The sequence below is a fragment of the Aquila chrysaetos genome, chromosome 5 (genome assembly GCF_900496995.4).
Source record: "Aquila chrysaetos chrysaetos chromosome 5, bAquChr1.4, whole genome shotgun sequence".
NCBI lineage: Eukaryota > Metazoa > Chordata > Aves > Accipitriformes > Accipitridae > Aquila > Aquila chrysaetos.
The window spans coordinates 3,880,808-3,896,721 of record NC_044008.1 but is presented as its reverse complement, the minus strand read 5'-3'; the positions used below and the strand labels follow the sequence as shown (position 1 = coordinate 3,896,721).

The 15,914-nt window shown below is 48.7% G+C and overlaps 1 protein-coding gene across 1 annotated transcript in view; it reads right to left on the bottom strand.

Moving 5' to 3' along the window:
• The window catches only part of PODXL (podocalyxin like), a 46,173-nt gene that overhangs the window by 9,965 nt on the left and 20,294 nt on the right, over positions 1-15,914 (bottom strand). Inside the window, exons 2-4 of the mRNA XM_030015518.1 lie at positions 6,091-6,960; positions 3,889-4,043; positions 2,970-3,035 (exon numbers count right to left, since the gene is read on the bottom strand). Of these exons, the coding sequence (XP_029871378.1) occupies positions 2,970-3,035; positions 3,889-4,043; positions 6,091-6,960 (1,091 nt within the window). The remainder of the gene's footprint in view (positions 1-2,969; positions 3,036-3,888; positions 4,044-6,090; positions 6,961-15,914) is intronic.

Genomic DNA, 15,914 nt, shown 5'->3' with positions numbered 1-15,914 from the left:
ATTTTGGGGTTGAGATGAGGAACAGAGCAGCCAGCCATCCATCCATCTACCCACCAACCCATCCCAAGGCTGGAGCATGCCATGCAGCCAACGAAAACCCAACTGAAGATATACTTGTGAGCTGGACCTTGGGGAAGTCATCCTATGGAATGCAAGGTACCGAGCTAATAAGCCTTGTTAAGAAATTCATTAAGATCCTTCTGTGATCTAAGGAAGGAGAAGGGGCAAAAAGGAGGGTGGGGGAACATGGACCAAACTGTTCAGTGCTGGTGAAAAGCATCACCTGAAGAGGAAGGATACTGGGAACCAACCAGCCAATAAAATACCTTTGGTCCGCAAAGTGGTACCAACCATGTATTTGGCTTTTTTGTTTAGGATTTACAGTTTGAGGTTTGGTTTGTTTTTTTTTTTTTAATTTTTTAAAATTTACTGCAGCTGGAGAAACTGAGGCGCAGCGGGGTGCCATGCCTGCGATCCCTGGGTTCAGTCCCAGCTGTTTTGCCGGGGTCCCTGCATCACCAGTGCTGCCCCACGAGCCCAGCCGTGCACGGGGTGGGCTGGTCTGCATTGCCCTCTCCCCTGCCATGTGTGACCTGGACACGTCCCCCACCACCCGGCCCCCACGTTGGCCTTGATGCTTCCCCAGCTTCTCTCTGGAGATGAGCTTTTAGCACAATGCTGCTCCGACTCTGGCTCGTTCTTGCGGACCAGGACTGGAGCCGTTTCTGGAACACTTCTCCTTATAGCGCGCACTTTCCTGTTTTCCCACGGGCTGCGAAATGCAAAGGATTTTTTCACTTTGCTGTCAAGATTTGGCTACAGACTTGTTTACTGGGCCTACAAAGCAGGGAAACCAGATAGTGCCATTTCTCTGTTATCTGCTGGGCTTGGGAGGCATAAAAGTTGTTGCAATTTTCAGGAATACACCGAGTGGAAAGTTAACGGCAAGCGGGTGGGAGGCGTTTTGGCAGCCATGGAGATCGATGCTATGGGAGGATGCACCCTCGCGGTCTTTCTACAGCTGTTTCAAGGCGTAATTGGCATTTTGTACTAACAATGCTTCGGCTCGTTATTATGCCCAGAGGAATCTAAGGGAAACAGGGTGGCAGACTTGCTGGCTCGCCAGCTCCAGCCCGCCATCGCCCAGCGGAGCAGGCAGAGAGGAGCGATGGATGATGCCAAGCCGTGATGTCTGCCCACCCCTTAGCTCGCCGGTGCATCACTGCACACCGGCACTTCCCAGCCTCACCATCCCCATTTCCAAAAAGCCTCCTGGCACGGCTCCAGCAAAGCCGCGGGGAGGACAGCGGCTCCGTGCAGAGCACGGCTGCGCCCAGAAGGAGGAGGGAAGCATTAAACATCAGCACAGTCATAAGGCGCCCGGCTGCGTTAGGCTCCAAAATTAGATTTTTGTCAATCTGATGAAATATTTTTATATATTCAATATAAAATTTGATGAGAAGCTTTCCCAGCGTGGACACGGCTGCGGGTTCAGACGTTGCAGAAAGCAGGGCAGGGGATGCTCTCAGGAGAGGCTGTCCTGCTGTGGCGTCTGGGCCATGGGCATCATGGTAATAAGGTCCCTCCTTGGAGCCATCCTCAGCGTTAAGGGCAGCGTGGCTGACAACATCATTTCTGCAGGTGTGTGGGCAAGCAGCATTTACACCCAGCAATAGCCAAAGCAGGAAGGTGACGACCATGAGATGGCAGCAGACAGGTCCTTCCCCTCCTCCGTGAGCACGGTGGGTGCTATCAGGAGGTCCAAGCCCTCTCCAGGGCTGCCAGGCAGGGCCATCACCAAACCACAGGGAATTTCAAGAGCCGCTGTGGTCAGGAGGAATGATCGTGCTTGCCTCAGCACGTATCTCCAGGGGTTTTATGAACACAGCGTGGCTTCACTTTGCGTCTTACCACCGTGCGGTGAAGTCAAGAGTCAGTCCATTTTACAGATGGGACAGCAGAGGTTCACGAACCTGAGCAGCTATTTCTGATGCTGTGCAGCACAAGCTGTGAGAAGGTCCCTGAAGTGCCAATTTCCCGATGCTTACGCTGCCTTGGCAGTGCTGAGATCCAGAAACCAGCACTTTATAATGCCAAAAACCACCCCGAGCCCTACCCACAGCTCAGATAGATAGGTATACTCTGTCAAGATCTCACCAGCCATGTGGTATTGTCTCTTCCTCTTTGCCATAAACTTAAAACTTCAGCCTATTGAAAAGTTATCAATATATTGCATCTTCCCTATTACAGGAAACTCATAGTTTCCACAAGAATTATTTTGAAGGCGGGTATCCCTCAGAAAAGCCAGCAGGCAGTACCCACCCACCAGAAGAAGGGGTCTTGCTGTATAGTCTCGGGTTGAGCTTGCCTTTCCCCAACCTTGGCACTACATTTGACTACTCTCTGGTCTTGCAGAGGGTCTGAAACAAATGAAATGGAGTTTTTTGCTCTCACTTTAGGATTCTGTGAGAGCTGATATAGCATCGAGGAGCACGGTGAGTCCCAAACTCCAGGCTGCTGTGCTTCCCAGTTGCTCTGCAGTCGGATGTCACCCTACCCCAGCTGTGAGGTTGCAAGATCTCACCAAGTACACAACTGGGGGGGAGCTCCATACTTTTTGCTTGGGTTCTGGCCTCTCTACAAAGGCAAAAAGCTTCCCCCCTTCTTTTTCACCCTCTAAAATTTCCCCCTGCTCTTTTTCTGAGACCTGGGTGGGCTCAGCTGGTCCTTCTATTTGAAGAAGACCACAGAGGCCTCTTCTCCTTCTGCTATATCCCCCACCAGGTGATACTGCTGACTGTGGGTTTGCATTTACCATTTTACACCCCAAAAGTGGTTGCATCTTATTTTCATGAAATTACTTTCATCTCTGTAGCCTTACATGCTCAGGGTACCACAGGTTAAAAGCTGATCTCCAACAGCAACACAGCTGCTAATCCTACATAGTAGTCCAAAAGGGTGGTACTTACACAGGTTTTAGCTTCTTTCAGATACATGGTGGGCCAATTATTTTGCACCTCGTCTTTACAGATGACCTGGAAAGACAGAAGAAAAGCAACTCTCAAATCATTGACATAGGTTGGAAGGACAGTTGGTCACTGATACAACAGACTGCCCCAAGCCAGGAGATATCCCAACCAAAGCTCTGATCCATTTTATGGAAATGAGACAGGCCCAGGAGCCCTTCACTCAACCTTTTATGTGTGGAAAGGGTTTTCACAGGTAACTGATGTGGTCGCCAATCCACTTCCCAAACCAGGCTTAGGATTTGCAGTATGGGGTAAAGCAGGAATTGGCTTGGGCAGTAGGAAGATCCATGCCTGTGGACCGTGATGCAGTCCTGTCCTACAGAAGACAAGCATCTCGAAACAGAATCCCCTTCCCTCCTTTCTAGCACTGGGATCTTTAGTTATCCTGGCTTGTCTTTGGAGACCCCCTACGCTCCCAAACCATTTTCTGCTAATAACATCCATGCACGGTTGATGCTGAATTGTGGTCTTTGCCCTCTCATCAAGTCCAAGTCCACCCCAAGGCAGCTTCTGCTCCCCGTAGTGCTTCCCTCCCTCTTCCCAAATTTCACTTCTTCCCTTTTCAGCACCCAGACCATAATCCCCTTCACCTTCATCCTCCATGTCGCTTCACTGGAAAGCTACAGGAGAAGGGTTGGACTAGATGACCTTTAAAGGTCCCTTCCAACCCAAACCATTCTCTGATTCTCTGATTCTATGATCTAGAATTATTTTGCTGCCTCATGTTTTCCTAAGGCAGATCTCTCTGACACAGACATGCACAGCAAGAAGGGCTGCAGGCTTTACACGTACGTGGGATGCCAGCTAAATATTAACAGACACCACTACGAAGTGCCCACCTTCCCGTAGGCATCATTACCTCGTTTTGGAAAGAAGCGTTAGGGTGCTGGTGGTGAGGACTGCTGCTCGCCGTCTGGTCCCCCGGGGCTGGGGCTGATGGCTGTGCACTGGCAGGGCTTTGGTCAGTACTTGCAGGTTTCGTTGACGCAGATCCGGCGTCATGGCTTTTCTGGTCTGGGTCCCCAACATACACCAAAAAACAAGAAGACAGACACTGATACAGTATAGAGGATACAGCTGACACAGCTCCATTCGTGAGCGGCTGAAAATAAGTTTTCAGCTCTAGCTCTGCCTTGAAGTTCATTGTGTCAAAGCTTGGAGAGGCTTTGGGTTGCTTCTATTTTTATTTTTTTTTTTTAATTAATTTTGAGCTGGAAAAAATATTATTGCTGATTTTATGTTCTGCTACTGAAACCCATCAGACTGTTCTGGAGAGATGAACCCAAAGGCTATGATGGCTGTGCATTGGTAGATGGGTAATCATTTAAAAAATGAGTATTGCTGGGTAAATGGGATGGCCCTCATTTCACTTTATCTGGGCTGTCTTCCGTGGAGTTTTCTACAACAGAGGTAGACTACCTGAGCTGGCTACCCAGGATCTCCCAGCGAATGGAGTTCATTGTGCAATCCCACTGACAACTGCGGCTGCCTCCATTAGGAAGGGATGAAATGCCATAACCTCTGTTGACTCCATCCGCATCAGCTATGGAAGAAGTCATCCAGGGTGTCATGCTTAGAAGTAGTGCCTGGTACTACGGGAGACAGCCTGGGGTGTCCTGCCTGCTACTCCAGAAGGGCACATGCCCCACTTCTACCAGCCCCATCCAGGTGTCTCAGATACCTGAGATCATCTCAGATGCCTTTGTTAAGGTCTGTAGCATCTTACAGTTTCTTGTGCAACGGGAGTAGTGCAAGGAGCATAGCAGCCTCCTGCCTCCCCAAATCCTTTTGAAGAAATGGATCTCCATCTCTGGGCTCCTAACTGATCCTTAAATGGTGACAAAGAGAATTAAAATGCCACATCCTGTTCCCAGCCTGTTTGCTTTTGGGACTCCTGCCTCTTCCACAGAAAAGATGAGCGATATTTTTCTCCCCGACACATTCTGAAGGCTCTAGGAGAGAATTAATTTCAATGTAAAAGTTTTTTAGACCTCTTCATGCTCAATGCTTGAGGTCAAATTTGAACTAACATAATTTCATATATCATCATTTAATGGCGAACAGTCCTGTGGAGTAGAAGGGGAAAGAAAGATGAAGATGATACACATTTCACCTCCTCATGCCTGCTAACATGCTCAAAACATGGCTTGGGTGAAGCCACTGAAGATGCCTTGCATTAAGACCTTGGCCCATTTAGTGATGCTGACAGCTGGAGGGAGGAGAGGGATGGAGATGGTTTTTTGAGTGGCTTCTGTATTGCAGGTAACTGGAAATTGGGTCAAGAACAATATTTCCAGTTCCACAGCGTGATTACTTCCCCATAAATACTACCAGACAAAATGCCAATGGGGAGCCTAAACTGTGCCTCACCAGGACACTTATGAACTGACATGACTCTGTAAGCTCCAGAGGTCTACAGGAAACACATTAATGGTGTTCAGCAGGATCCTAAACACCACACGGACACTCCTAATGCTGCTTAGACAGAAGACAGCAGCCAACCCCCCCCCAGCACTGATGAATATCCTACCTAACTGCTTAGACTCTTTAGAGGTTGTAGACTCAGAATTTAGCCACAAAGTCTCCTTAGTCATCTAAAGTTTATTTTCTGCGCATGCCCAGACAGCCTTCACTAAGCTGTTGGCCATACTAGGGAACTTCTACAGTTAGCATTTGGGGTGCTGTCAATTTGTTTCACCGACTCTACAATGTCAGTCTCCACCTCCGAGCTCATCACTGCTGGCTCCTTTTTGCAGTCACTGAAGATCGAGTCATTGCAGTTGACGGTGCTTTGGGCACAGTTTGGTCCATCCGAAAGCCAAGGTCTACGCTTTGCCAGTTGATTCATGCCTTGAATTTCACTAACTGCATTGACTCGATCTCCACTGATGACAACAGGGACCTAAACACCCAGTTGTCATGGAGACAACTACACTGGAAAGTCCTAAAATGAGACAAGGTGATGACACCCCATAATGAGAGGTGGTGTTCAGGGTACCAAAGGAAAAGACCACAAAAGGGCCTCCCAGCACAAGAAATCAAGGTTCTTGTCTTCTGGTACCTGCTCCAGGAGTTGGCGTGGTGGCTGCCTCTGAGACCTTGTCCGTGCTGCCAGGTGACGAAGGCAGAGACGCTTTACTACTGGCGGGGGACACAGCTCCATCAAAAGGGGTAACAGAAGTATCAACGCTTCCAGGTCTGGTGGAAGAGGCCAGTCCCTGGACTGGAGAACTGGAAGAAGAGTGAGGCGGCTTGGTGACAGATGTGGGAGAAGAGACACCATCGTCCTTGAGCCCAGGGGTAAGGTTGTTCTTTGGGATGCCGCTGCTCGCAGTCGTGCTGGTCGACTGGTCTGAAGGCTGACTTCTCGGAGCTTCCGTGGTGGAAGGGGATGTGGCATTAGTCCCTAAACCTCCTGAGGTGGCTGCAGAGTCGCTCACAGGAGCGAGGACTGCATTTCCAGCAGTGGTGGCTGCCAAGCTTGCCGGAGGGCTAGTCTTCTGCTGGGCAGTGCCGAAGGTTGCAGGAGGGTTGGTTGTTGAGGGTCTGGAGCTGGCTGAAGGGATGACCTGCTGAGGCGATGTCGTGGGGGTGGGTAGGGGGTCTCCTGAGTTGTTTATAAGGGTGGCCCCTTGAACTGTGGCAGGTAATGTCGCAGGGGTGGATGGTGGGTTTCCCAGGTTGCTTGAAGCGGTGGCGGTTTGAACAGTGCTGTGTCGTCTCTCAGCGGTGGGCGGTGAGTTTCCCGGCTTGCTTGTGGACTTCATCCCTTGAACTGTAGCAGGTGACATCGTAGAGGTGGATGGTGTTTTTCCTGGATTGTCTGTAGGGGTCTTCCCTTGCACCTTGATGCTGTTTGTAGTTGTGGTGATCTGCCCATTTTCTCCTGGGTTTGCAGGAGATCTCGTTGTAACATTCTGAGAGCTGTCACCTAGGGAAAAGTAAAAACGCCAAGATAAACTTTGAACTAAGGAAACTACCCTTGGTTTCCGCCCAGAACAGGTATTTGTAGAAATAAATGCTGACCAGAAACTATGAGTCATTCACTCAGGGCTTGTCTCATGCTCTCTAAACTCATACCAAATGCCGTGTTCTGGTATCACCGAGTCAAGCAGAAAGCAGAGCAGAGGAGGAGGAGGAAGAGTCAAACTCACAGGACTTCAAAGGGGTTGGGCAAGACCTGCTGGTTCCCAGAAGGCAGGTCTCCCTCGGATGGAAGGTGCACCAGCTCCCGTGCAGAGCTCTGCAAGCCATTCCCAAAATAAATTACGTCCAGCCCTTGTAAGGGAGCAGCCAAGGGATGCGCCGAGTGCTGTCTGTCCAACCCTGTTATGAGGGTCTCTCATATCCCTGAAGTGGTGAGGAGCCTCAGATAAATAAGGTGACGCTTCTGACCGTTCTGAAAGTTATATTCTTTTTGCAAGCTCAAGCTCTGTTTCTTTAATTACTCGTATTTCAACTTAGGGGTTTTTTTCCTCCCAAACTCAGATAATTACTATAAAAACATTATAAAATAGGCACTCTCACTTGAATCTACAGAACAAAACCACTGAGAGAGGTGAGACGCTGGAGCAGATTGCCCAGAGAGGTTGTGGCTGCCCCATCCCTGGCAGTGTTCAAGGCCAGGTTGGATGGGGCTTGGAGCAACCTGGTCTAGTGGGAGGTGTCCCTGCCCATGGCAGGGGGTTGGAACTAGATCATCTTCAAAGGTCCCTTCCAACCCAAACCATTCTATGGTTCTATGAAAATGTGTACACACTGAAATTCCCAGTTGGGTGAACTGTGGAAACAACATTTATTCTACTTGCTCTGAAAGCATGGGTCAACACTGGACAGAATTTGCAAGTAAATACAAAAAGCATCTAGTTGAAGCTGTGTTATTTTAATTTTAAGGATGTTCAGTTCAGCTGCGCATTGCAAATATTATCACCAATCTACAATCACATACTTGTTTAGCTGATTATTTTACTATTCCGAAAAGCCTGAGAAAGTCACATAAAAATGTTTAAAGTCAGTGTTCACTTTCAAAGGAAAATCTTAAAAAAAAAAATCAAAGGTTGCTTTTAGGAAAAGGAGAAGCAAGCCAGGAAAACGAAGGGCTCCATCTACACGTACCATGCAAATCCCTAATGCCACCACCTGAACTGTGAAATTCCCATGTGTTTTTCCATGGTTTTTAGCCTGCACTTGTACATCACGTAGAAATGCTACTATTATCATGGCTTATTTGTTTTTGAGGAAATCCATGAAGTATTTCACTGAGAGCTGATATTACCTGAGTGGGAAGAAAGCTCAGTCTCAAAGCAAAGAGGGTTGTCCATTGCTCAGTTGTCTCACATTACCATACATCAGGAGATCTGCAGTTGGTTTCTGAATAATACTTTAAATTTTCAAATTATGAAGCTGTTTCTCAGTGAGGGATGCAGCTGAAGGACAGCTTGCCTGACAAAAGTAAGCTCTCCAACAGCACACAGCTCTCCAACGTCCCACAATGCTAAAATGTGGTATGTTCACTAGCAGACTGGTATAAAAACTTGGGTCCATTTTTCTGTTTGTATTCACTGCAGGAGCTCCATCAATTGCCACGGAGGTAATTTCCCCACCCTCCCCCCCATAGCACATTGTAGCCACCAGCTCTGGGCTCTTGCTCAAATTCACCCCAGGAAAAGTTCAACCAATTTTTTACCTTTCAGGAACCATGGGCTGCACTGAGCCACTTCATCCGTGGATCTGCCTGGAGTCAAGACAACAACCTGATTTTGGGGTGTGTGGGGGGTGTTGTGTGTCTCTTCCATTTGCTGACTGTGCAGAAGAGAGCTCTTTTTTTTTCCCCATGAAACACTTGTATTATTTCCAACTCTCCAAAACAGGAGTCACACTTCCACACTTCCAGGGTTTGATTTTTAGCCATATCCTAATGCTGTTCTCCAGAGATCTGCTTCGTTCCTCTGTGCCGGCATACCGACAGAGCCTGTTTATTAGCGTTGGTTATGCTTCAAAGATCTGATGAAAGCTCAAGTTTCTGAGATTCATACTGCTGGGGAAATCTAACTCCACCATGTCAGGACCCGGTGTGGTGGAGGTATGTTTGAGACAGGAACTGGGGAGTGGGATTTGGGATGAGGAGGCTGCAACAGGTTTGGGGTCCCATGGGAGCTGCCTGGGAACAGGGTGGGTTTGGAGGAGGCAGAGGAGCTACAGCTGGGCTCTGCATAGGCATCTGAATAGGGAATAGAATAGAATAGAATAGAATAGAATAGAATAGAATAGAATAGAATAGAATAGAATAGAATAGAATAGAATATTTTCAGTTGGAAGGGACCTACAACGATCATCTAGTCCAACTGCCTGACCAATTCAGGGGAAATGCACAGCCAGGAGATGTGCAGATCCCCTTCTGAAACACAGTTCCTATTCCTGTTTTCCCACCAGCTGCTGGGAGCAGCCATTTCTGAAAACACCAGTACGATGTGAGTTTACCTGAAACTAGCAGTATGAATTATTTTAGGAAACCCTGGGCTTGCGAGAAAACATCTCCACTACATCTGCAGGAAAAGAGCTTTTGTGGACATAAGCCATATTTCCTATAGACTGACCACTGTCTGCAGGAGAAGAAGAGGTAAGGAGGGAAAACACAGGCATGGGGACCTAGCAGATGAAACCCAGGTGCAAAAGTTAGGAGGGATTTTTCATGTAGCCACCTCCTTAGCTGTATTATCAACTTGCCTGGCTTGAATCCTCAGTGATGGTTGCACCAAGCTAGAGACCAGGCATCCAGTTAACCACAAAATGGGCCTATCCCATAAACAGGGCTGTAAAAGTTTGACAGGAGTTTTGACAACAAGGGAGGTAAAAAAAAAAAAAAAAAAAAAATCCTTTAAAGGTAGAAACAATACAAAAGAGACGTAAATAAAGAAAGGGTCGGAAGGAGGGTGGAGGAAGTCCCCCACTGCTCCCGCTTCCTTTTCATGCCCCGGCCCCATCCCAGAGAGGCAGGAAGCAAACAGGCACCAAAGGAGAGGTAGAAAAGACAATTCAATTCAACTTGATCCAAAAGAGAAAGGGGCAGGTCCGTGCTTTGGCTCTGGGCCAGCCTCGGTGGCCAGCTAGGACCCCACAAGCCAAGAAATTGGTGTCCCAGCCCCATTGCTTCCTCGTCCCACCCCGGGGAGCTGCAGATACATTTTTACCACTTTTAGCAAAAATTGGGGGAAAAAGCCCAAAGCAAGAGGTTGCTCTGCTGATGGAGAAAGCTGGTGTGATCGTCCAGGCTTGCCCTGGATGGCGTGGTAGGAGGGCTTCTTTCCAGGGACACAGGGTGACACAGCCCAAAAAGCAACCGGGAGAAGAACCAAGACTCAAGTTGATGCCCACAAAGCTTACTAGCATTTTATCTTTCCCTAGGTCTGCATCCAGTCTTAGCTCTCTTCTCCTGCTAAGGGCAAGAGATGTTAAAAGATCAATTTATTCTTCATCATTAAGCCAGGCCCAGTGATTCAAGTGGGCTCAAAGCAACTTGAGGAGCCAGCACACTCCTGCTTGGAAGTGGTGAGCCACCATGCAGGGGGATGGATGGATGGGTGGGTGGATGGATCGAGGGATGGATAGAATGGATGGATGGATGGATGCATTCAATGGGTTCTGACCATGCGGGCAGGTAGGACACTATCCATCCTACTACATGGGCCTGGCTGAGGTCAGGCAATGCTAAGTGCCACAGAGGTAGAAATCACTCTCCTTTGGTGGGTAATGACCTGCATCTCTTTGGCAAGTGGCAACACAAATGATATATGAGCCAGAAAACACTTCACCACACCATTCCCTCCCTACCAACCTGCTCTTGCTGCATTGGGCTGGATGGGACCACTAGGAAGCCCTTTGCAAAAGATCTCCCATCCCAAACTTGAGCTGAAGGTGACGTTTCTTTACTAACCTCCACCCCAGCTCAGCTGGGTTGCTACGAAATTTTCACTTTCCCCCTTTCTTTTTCCACAGCCGGCTTGTCTCAAAGCAGACTATTTTGAAGGATTACTGTTGCTGGCTGAAATGCAATGGCTGTGGTGAACAGCAGCCATGGAGATGGCCACGAGAAAAGGAAATCCAGGCAGGTTGCAAACGTGACACTCTTCAAGACAACATGCACTACAGTGGGCCAGACCCACAACATCCCAGAGGAGAGAAGCCACAGCTACAGCTGGGTGAGATCCTCCTTCCACAGAGGACCAGCACCCTTATCCATCCCCACGCCTGTCCCGCAGATTTTCGGGCACCCATCTGTCAGTGAAATTTACCTTCTCTCTCCGGTTGCATTAAATTAAACTCTTTTCTCACTGCTGGTGCACAAGGAGCCAGATGCTGCTGCAGTGGCGGAGTTGCACACCTTTCTGCAGTTTTATTGCTCTGGGCTTAATATTAGTTGTTTGTCCAGGGACTGTCTCACTGCAGCATTGGGAAAAAATGTATTTTATTTAGACTGAGGAAAAACAAATTGCATTTTTTTGGTGTCTTGCAGGTTTACCACCTGCGAAGACCTGGCTTATGCAAACTCATTGCTCTCATTTTCAGAAGCCTGGCAAATAATTCCAAAGCAGAAACAAATACAGAACAACCAGCAAGAGCACTGCAAGCCCAGGAGTCTCTGTTTTCCTTCCACACGTGCTATATCTCTTTCAAACGCCAGAGAACTATTTTTTTATCTCTTCCTCCCTAACTGGCCACCCGTGCCAAATTGCGGCGGCGGACCTGGGGGTAATAACTGGTAATGAGCCCCTGTTTGCCTGGGCTGGTAGCCAGTATTGCCTGACAACTGTCCTCAACAGAAGAAATGAAAAGGATCTGGTCAAAGGAGGAGAAAACCCCTGCAACCACAGACTGGCGGTAATAACAGCCAGACAGGACAGGATTATGTTTAGTGCCCCTTTAGCATGAAAATTACTCACAAAAGATGCAGTACGTCCTTTTGCAGGAAACAACCCTTTCATGCTGTGAGCCCCGGAGATAAAAGGATTTAATGCACGCTATGAGAGAGAAGGAGGATGGAGGAGAGGTCCTCTAAGCTATCATTCCCCTTACCAGGAGGAGTTCCTTTCCAAAAGAAATTTCACCTGAATTTCAGCCTGAGTCCCTCACCCTGTTTTCCAGAAGGCAGAAAAAGCTACCTGCCCCTCACCTTCCTGGCTGGATTTTGGCAGGGCAAGGCCACTTATCTGCTTTCACTTTTTGGACTGTCATCAATCCCTCGTTTTAAGGAAAATAAAAGTAACGTAGCAGCTACTGGTGTATTTTGACAGCACTGGTTGCAGTGAGTCTAATGCTTTGGTCTGCACCTCTCCTCTTGCACGTATCGCTCAGAAAACCCTAAACCTTTGCAATTCTGTGCTGGGTCCATGGTAGACCCTCAGGAGGAAAGCGCAAGCCCTCCATGCACGCATCCGTGTGCACGGTGGCCAAACAGCCCGCAGGAAATGAGTACGCTGCAAAAACATGATTTCAATTCTGGATATGTGTGTCCCATGACCGTGCCTGCAATACAGTGTCTGCGTGATGGGGACAGCCCCGGAGGGGAAACAACTTTCCCTTATTGCTAGCTATCAAGATGGGCTTGTTCGGCCCCCAGCGAGCAATATTTGGGAGGCTGGAAGTGCTGTCGTCAGTCCCTACTGCTGCAGGCATTCCTGAATGGGGCTGGTGTGGGAGTGCTCTGGATATGAGGTGCTGGGATAAAAAAAGCAACCCAAAACGTAAAAGGAAAGCCGTGCTGGTTTGTGCCAATGCAGCTCCTTGCAATATCAGTCGAAGGCCACAGTTTTCAGCCACGGTGCACCATCACTAACCACGCCGTGAAGTGATGCTCCGGTTGTAACCTCATTGCGGTAGATACGTGGTATTTTGCAGGCTGGGGAAGATGCTTGGAGGGAGTAGCTTGTTTGGAAAGGTCACGGCTTGGAGCACAAAAAGAGAAGAAAACCGGCACTAAATGCAAAGCGAAAGGACATGTCCTGTCCCTCCTCCCATCAGCCCACCCGAAGCCACCACCTCTCCGCGCAGCTTCTCTGATTAATTCCCTGCCCAACAGCTTCCCGCTTCCTATTTCAGTAACGCCTCCTCCCCCCGCCGTCCAACTTGTTGAAACAGCTCAGATTGGCTGAAAATCTATTAATAGTGAGAAAAGGAAACCCAAAAGAATAACTTAGGAAATGGTGGGTGACACACCCCACGCCGGCAGGCTGAGCCCGGCTCGGAGCCTTACGCCAGCCGGCTCCTGCTCCTCCCAAGGCGGGATGAGAAAGCTAGGGAGCCCGAGCAACCCAGGGAAGGGGAAGGGATGTGAGCCAGGCCTGAGGAAGTTCCTATTTTCCTCCCCTTTTTTTGCAGCCTTTCCTGATTAAACAGGGGCAACGGGTTGAGTTTGTCAAAGGGAAAGTGGGGGCTGAGGCTCCAGGGGTGCCTTTGCTAGGGGAAAGCGTGTGCCAAAGTGGGTGAGCAGGCTCCTGGTCTTTTCTTTGCATCGCAAGAGGCTCCTGGGCAAAAGGAAGGTTTTATCCACCCGCTGCAATGCAGCCGTGTCTGAGCTGGAGCAGACTACCCGCTGCAGAGGACAGGAAATTTGTCACCTCCTTTTAAAACTGTGAGAGCGATCAGATTGGCAGAGCATCACAGAACGGCGTTATTTATCCTGGAATTAAGCTGGGCTACCAGAGCAAATGGTTACCTCACCAGGTTTTAAAATTTTGCCTCTGTAGAGGCTCTGTCCCTTCCATCTGCTTAGGGAAAGATGAGCTGCAAACAAACAGCACCACCGTCCCTAGCTCCCTGCCGAGATTTCGGTGAGGGATGTGGTACGAGGATGCTGTTAGCACGCGTGCCACCCTTCGCCCTTGCAAAGAGGCACTCTCCACGTCGGAAGATACACTTTCAAACTGGCCAAACACCCAAACCCTTTGCTGCCAGTCTCACCATCAACGTTAGGAAATGGCTTCACCCAGGCCAAAGACCAACTTGGCTTCCCGGGTAAGAAGACGGGGAAAGGTCTGACAGCCGCTGCCAGAGCATTTTCAGACTCCAATCCATCAGTTCAATTAGCCAGTGCAGGGTTGTCTATAATCTCCAAAGCCCTGCCAGAATAAAAACTGCTGCAGAACAGTCTTAATAGAATTGCACTGCAAAATATTAAAGATGAGACCTAATCGCTGGATCTAATTAGTGCTACAGTATCACTTGGGAAGGAAACGGGTATGTCTGGACTCTGATTTAAAGCCAGCGGGCTTATTTTTAGCATGGAACCTCCTTCACCCCGCTGTGAAAAGCTCTATTGAAAAGACCCTTCAGATCAGTGCTGTTTAGATCTTGCATGCAAGTGACAGTGAAATCAAGGCAATAATACTGACAAGTCTCCTCTTCTCTGCTGTCAAATGAAATGAACCTGCAGCCACAGCCTCTGTCCTGAAGGACATGGCTGGACATGGCGGGGAAAAATGGATGTGCTTCAAGCCCTGAGGGGTTTTGCTCCGTCTCCAGATGGAGAGGAGCATCCAGGGCTTCCTCCTGCATGGCTGCACTGCCAGCCTGGAGATATCCCTTGGCTGGAGATCTGGGGCATGTCCCCGCAGCACCTTAGCATCATCCTGAGGACTTTTATCAGTCTGCAGGATTTTGCAGTCACTCACATCCCTACAGTAGCCAAAAGCCGCTCTACTTTAATTCAGACCTGGGAAAATTTTAAGTTGTCCCTATTTTACCCAGTGGAAGTAACCCTGAAGCTCAGAGAGCAGACCTCGAACCAAACCTCACGCAAGCTTTGGCTGCTCCATCCCACCTATAAGCTCTGCCTCACTTTTTATTTTATTCACACGACAGCCTTTAAATCTCCTTGGTTTTGACCAAGAAACCCATCCACAGCCTAAGATGCCTTTCCTGCCAGGACTGCAACACACATCCCCAAAATCCAGGTTCTGATGAACTGCCATTTTCTGATGAGAAACCTGCTTCATTAACAAATTCCCCATCAGCTCTTTCTGCTAGTATTTGAGCCAGCTCAGCTTGTCTGCTGTTTCACTTGGAAGTATGACAAATATTAAAAATAATCATCCCAAGGCACGTCTCCCCACTTGGACACACTCCTCTTTCCCTGCAGCCCTGACACATCTCCTCCTCGCTTCCTTGGTCCCTCTAAACACCACATCTGGGGAGGCAGAAATGGGTTCATTTGCTGTACTAATTAATGACCAGACAGTGGATTTGAGGGAGCAGAAGTATCTCAGCACTCCTCACTTCCATCTTCTCAAAAACATTGTTGTTGAGTTGTCTTCCATGCCACGCTTGGACCTCTCCTGAATTTCTCCTCTAAGACTGGTTATTGCCAGAAAATTGTGATCAGAGGCATCTTATGGATGGATCCAACTGGTCCATCCCAGGCAGTGCTCCATCCCATGGCCAGCTCCAGCCAGAGGCGAGGGATGCCAGCAGTGGGAGGAAGCACCAGTCCAGCCTCTCTTATGGATAAACATAGGACATCCTATTTAGGATTGTGTATCCACAACTCTTCCCATGGAAAGTCTGTAGCTATCTAAGAAGTGAAGGGAAAGACAAAAAAAATAATCAAAAGGAGACAGGAAGACCAATGTGGAAAATGAAGGCTCTAAAATCCTTCACACCAGGTTGTCAAGGAGGCAAACAAACACAGACACACATGCACACCTCTATCCAAGCCACCCCCAGATATTTTTCATCACCGAGCCTGGAAACATCCTCTTTCCACCGAGGGCTGACAGGATTTGTACGGGACCTGACTCCAGCCCTGTGCCTTTCCCAGGCTGCAGAATGAACCAGGGACTCTTTGCAGCCCGAACAGAAACACGCCATCGTGCAGGAAACGGTAGCGGAGCT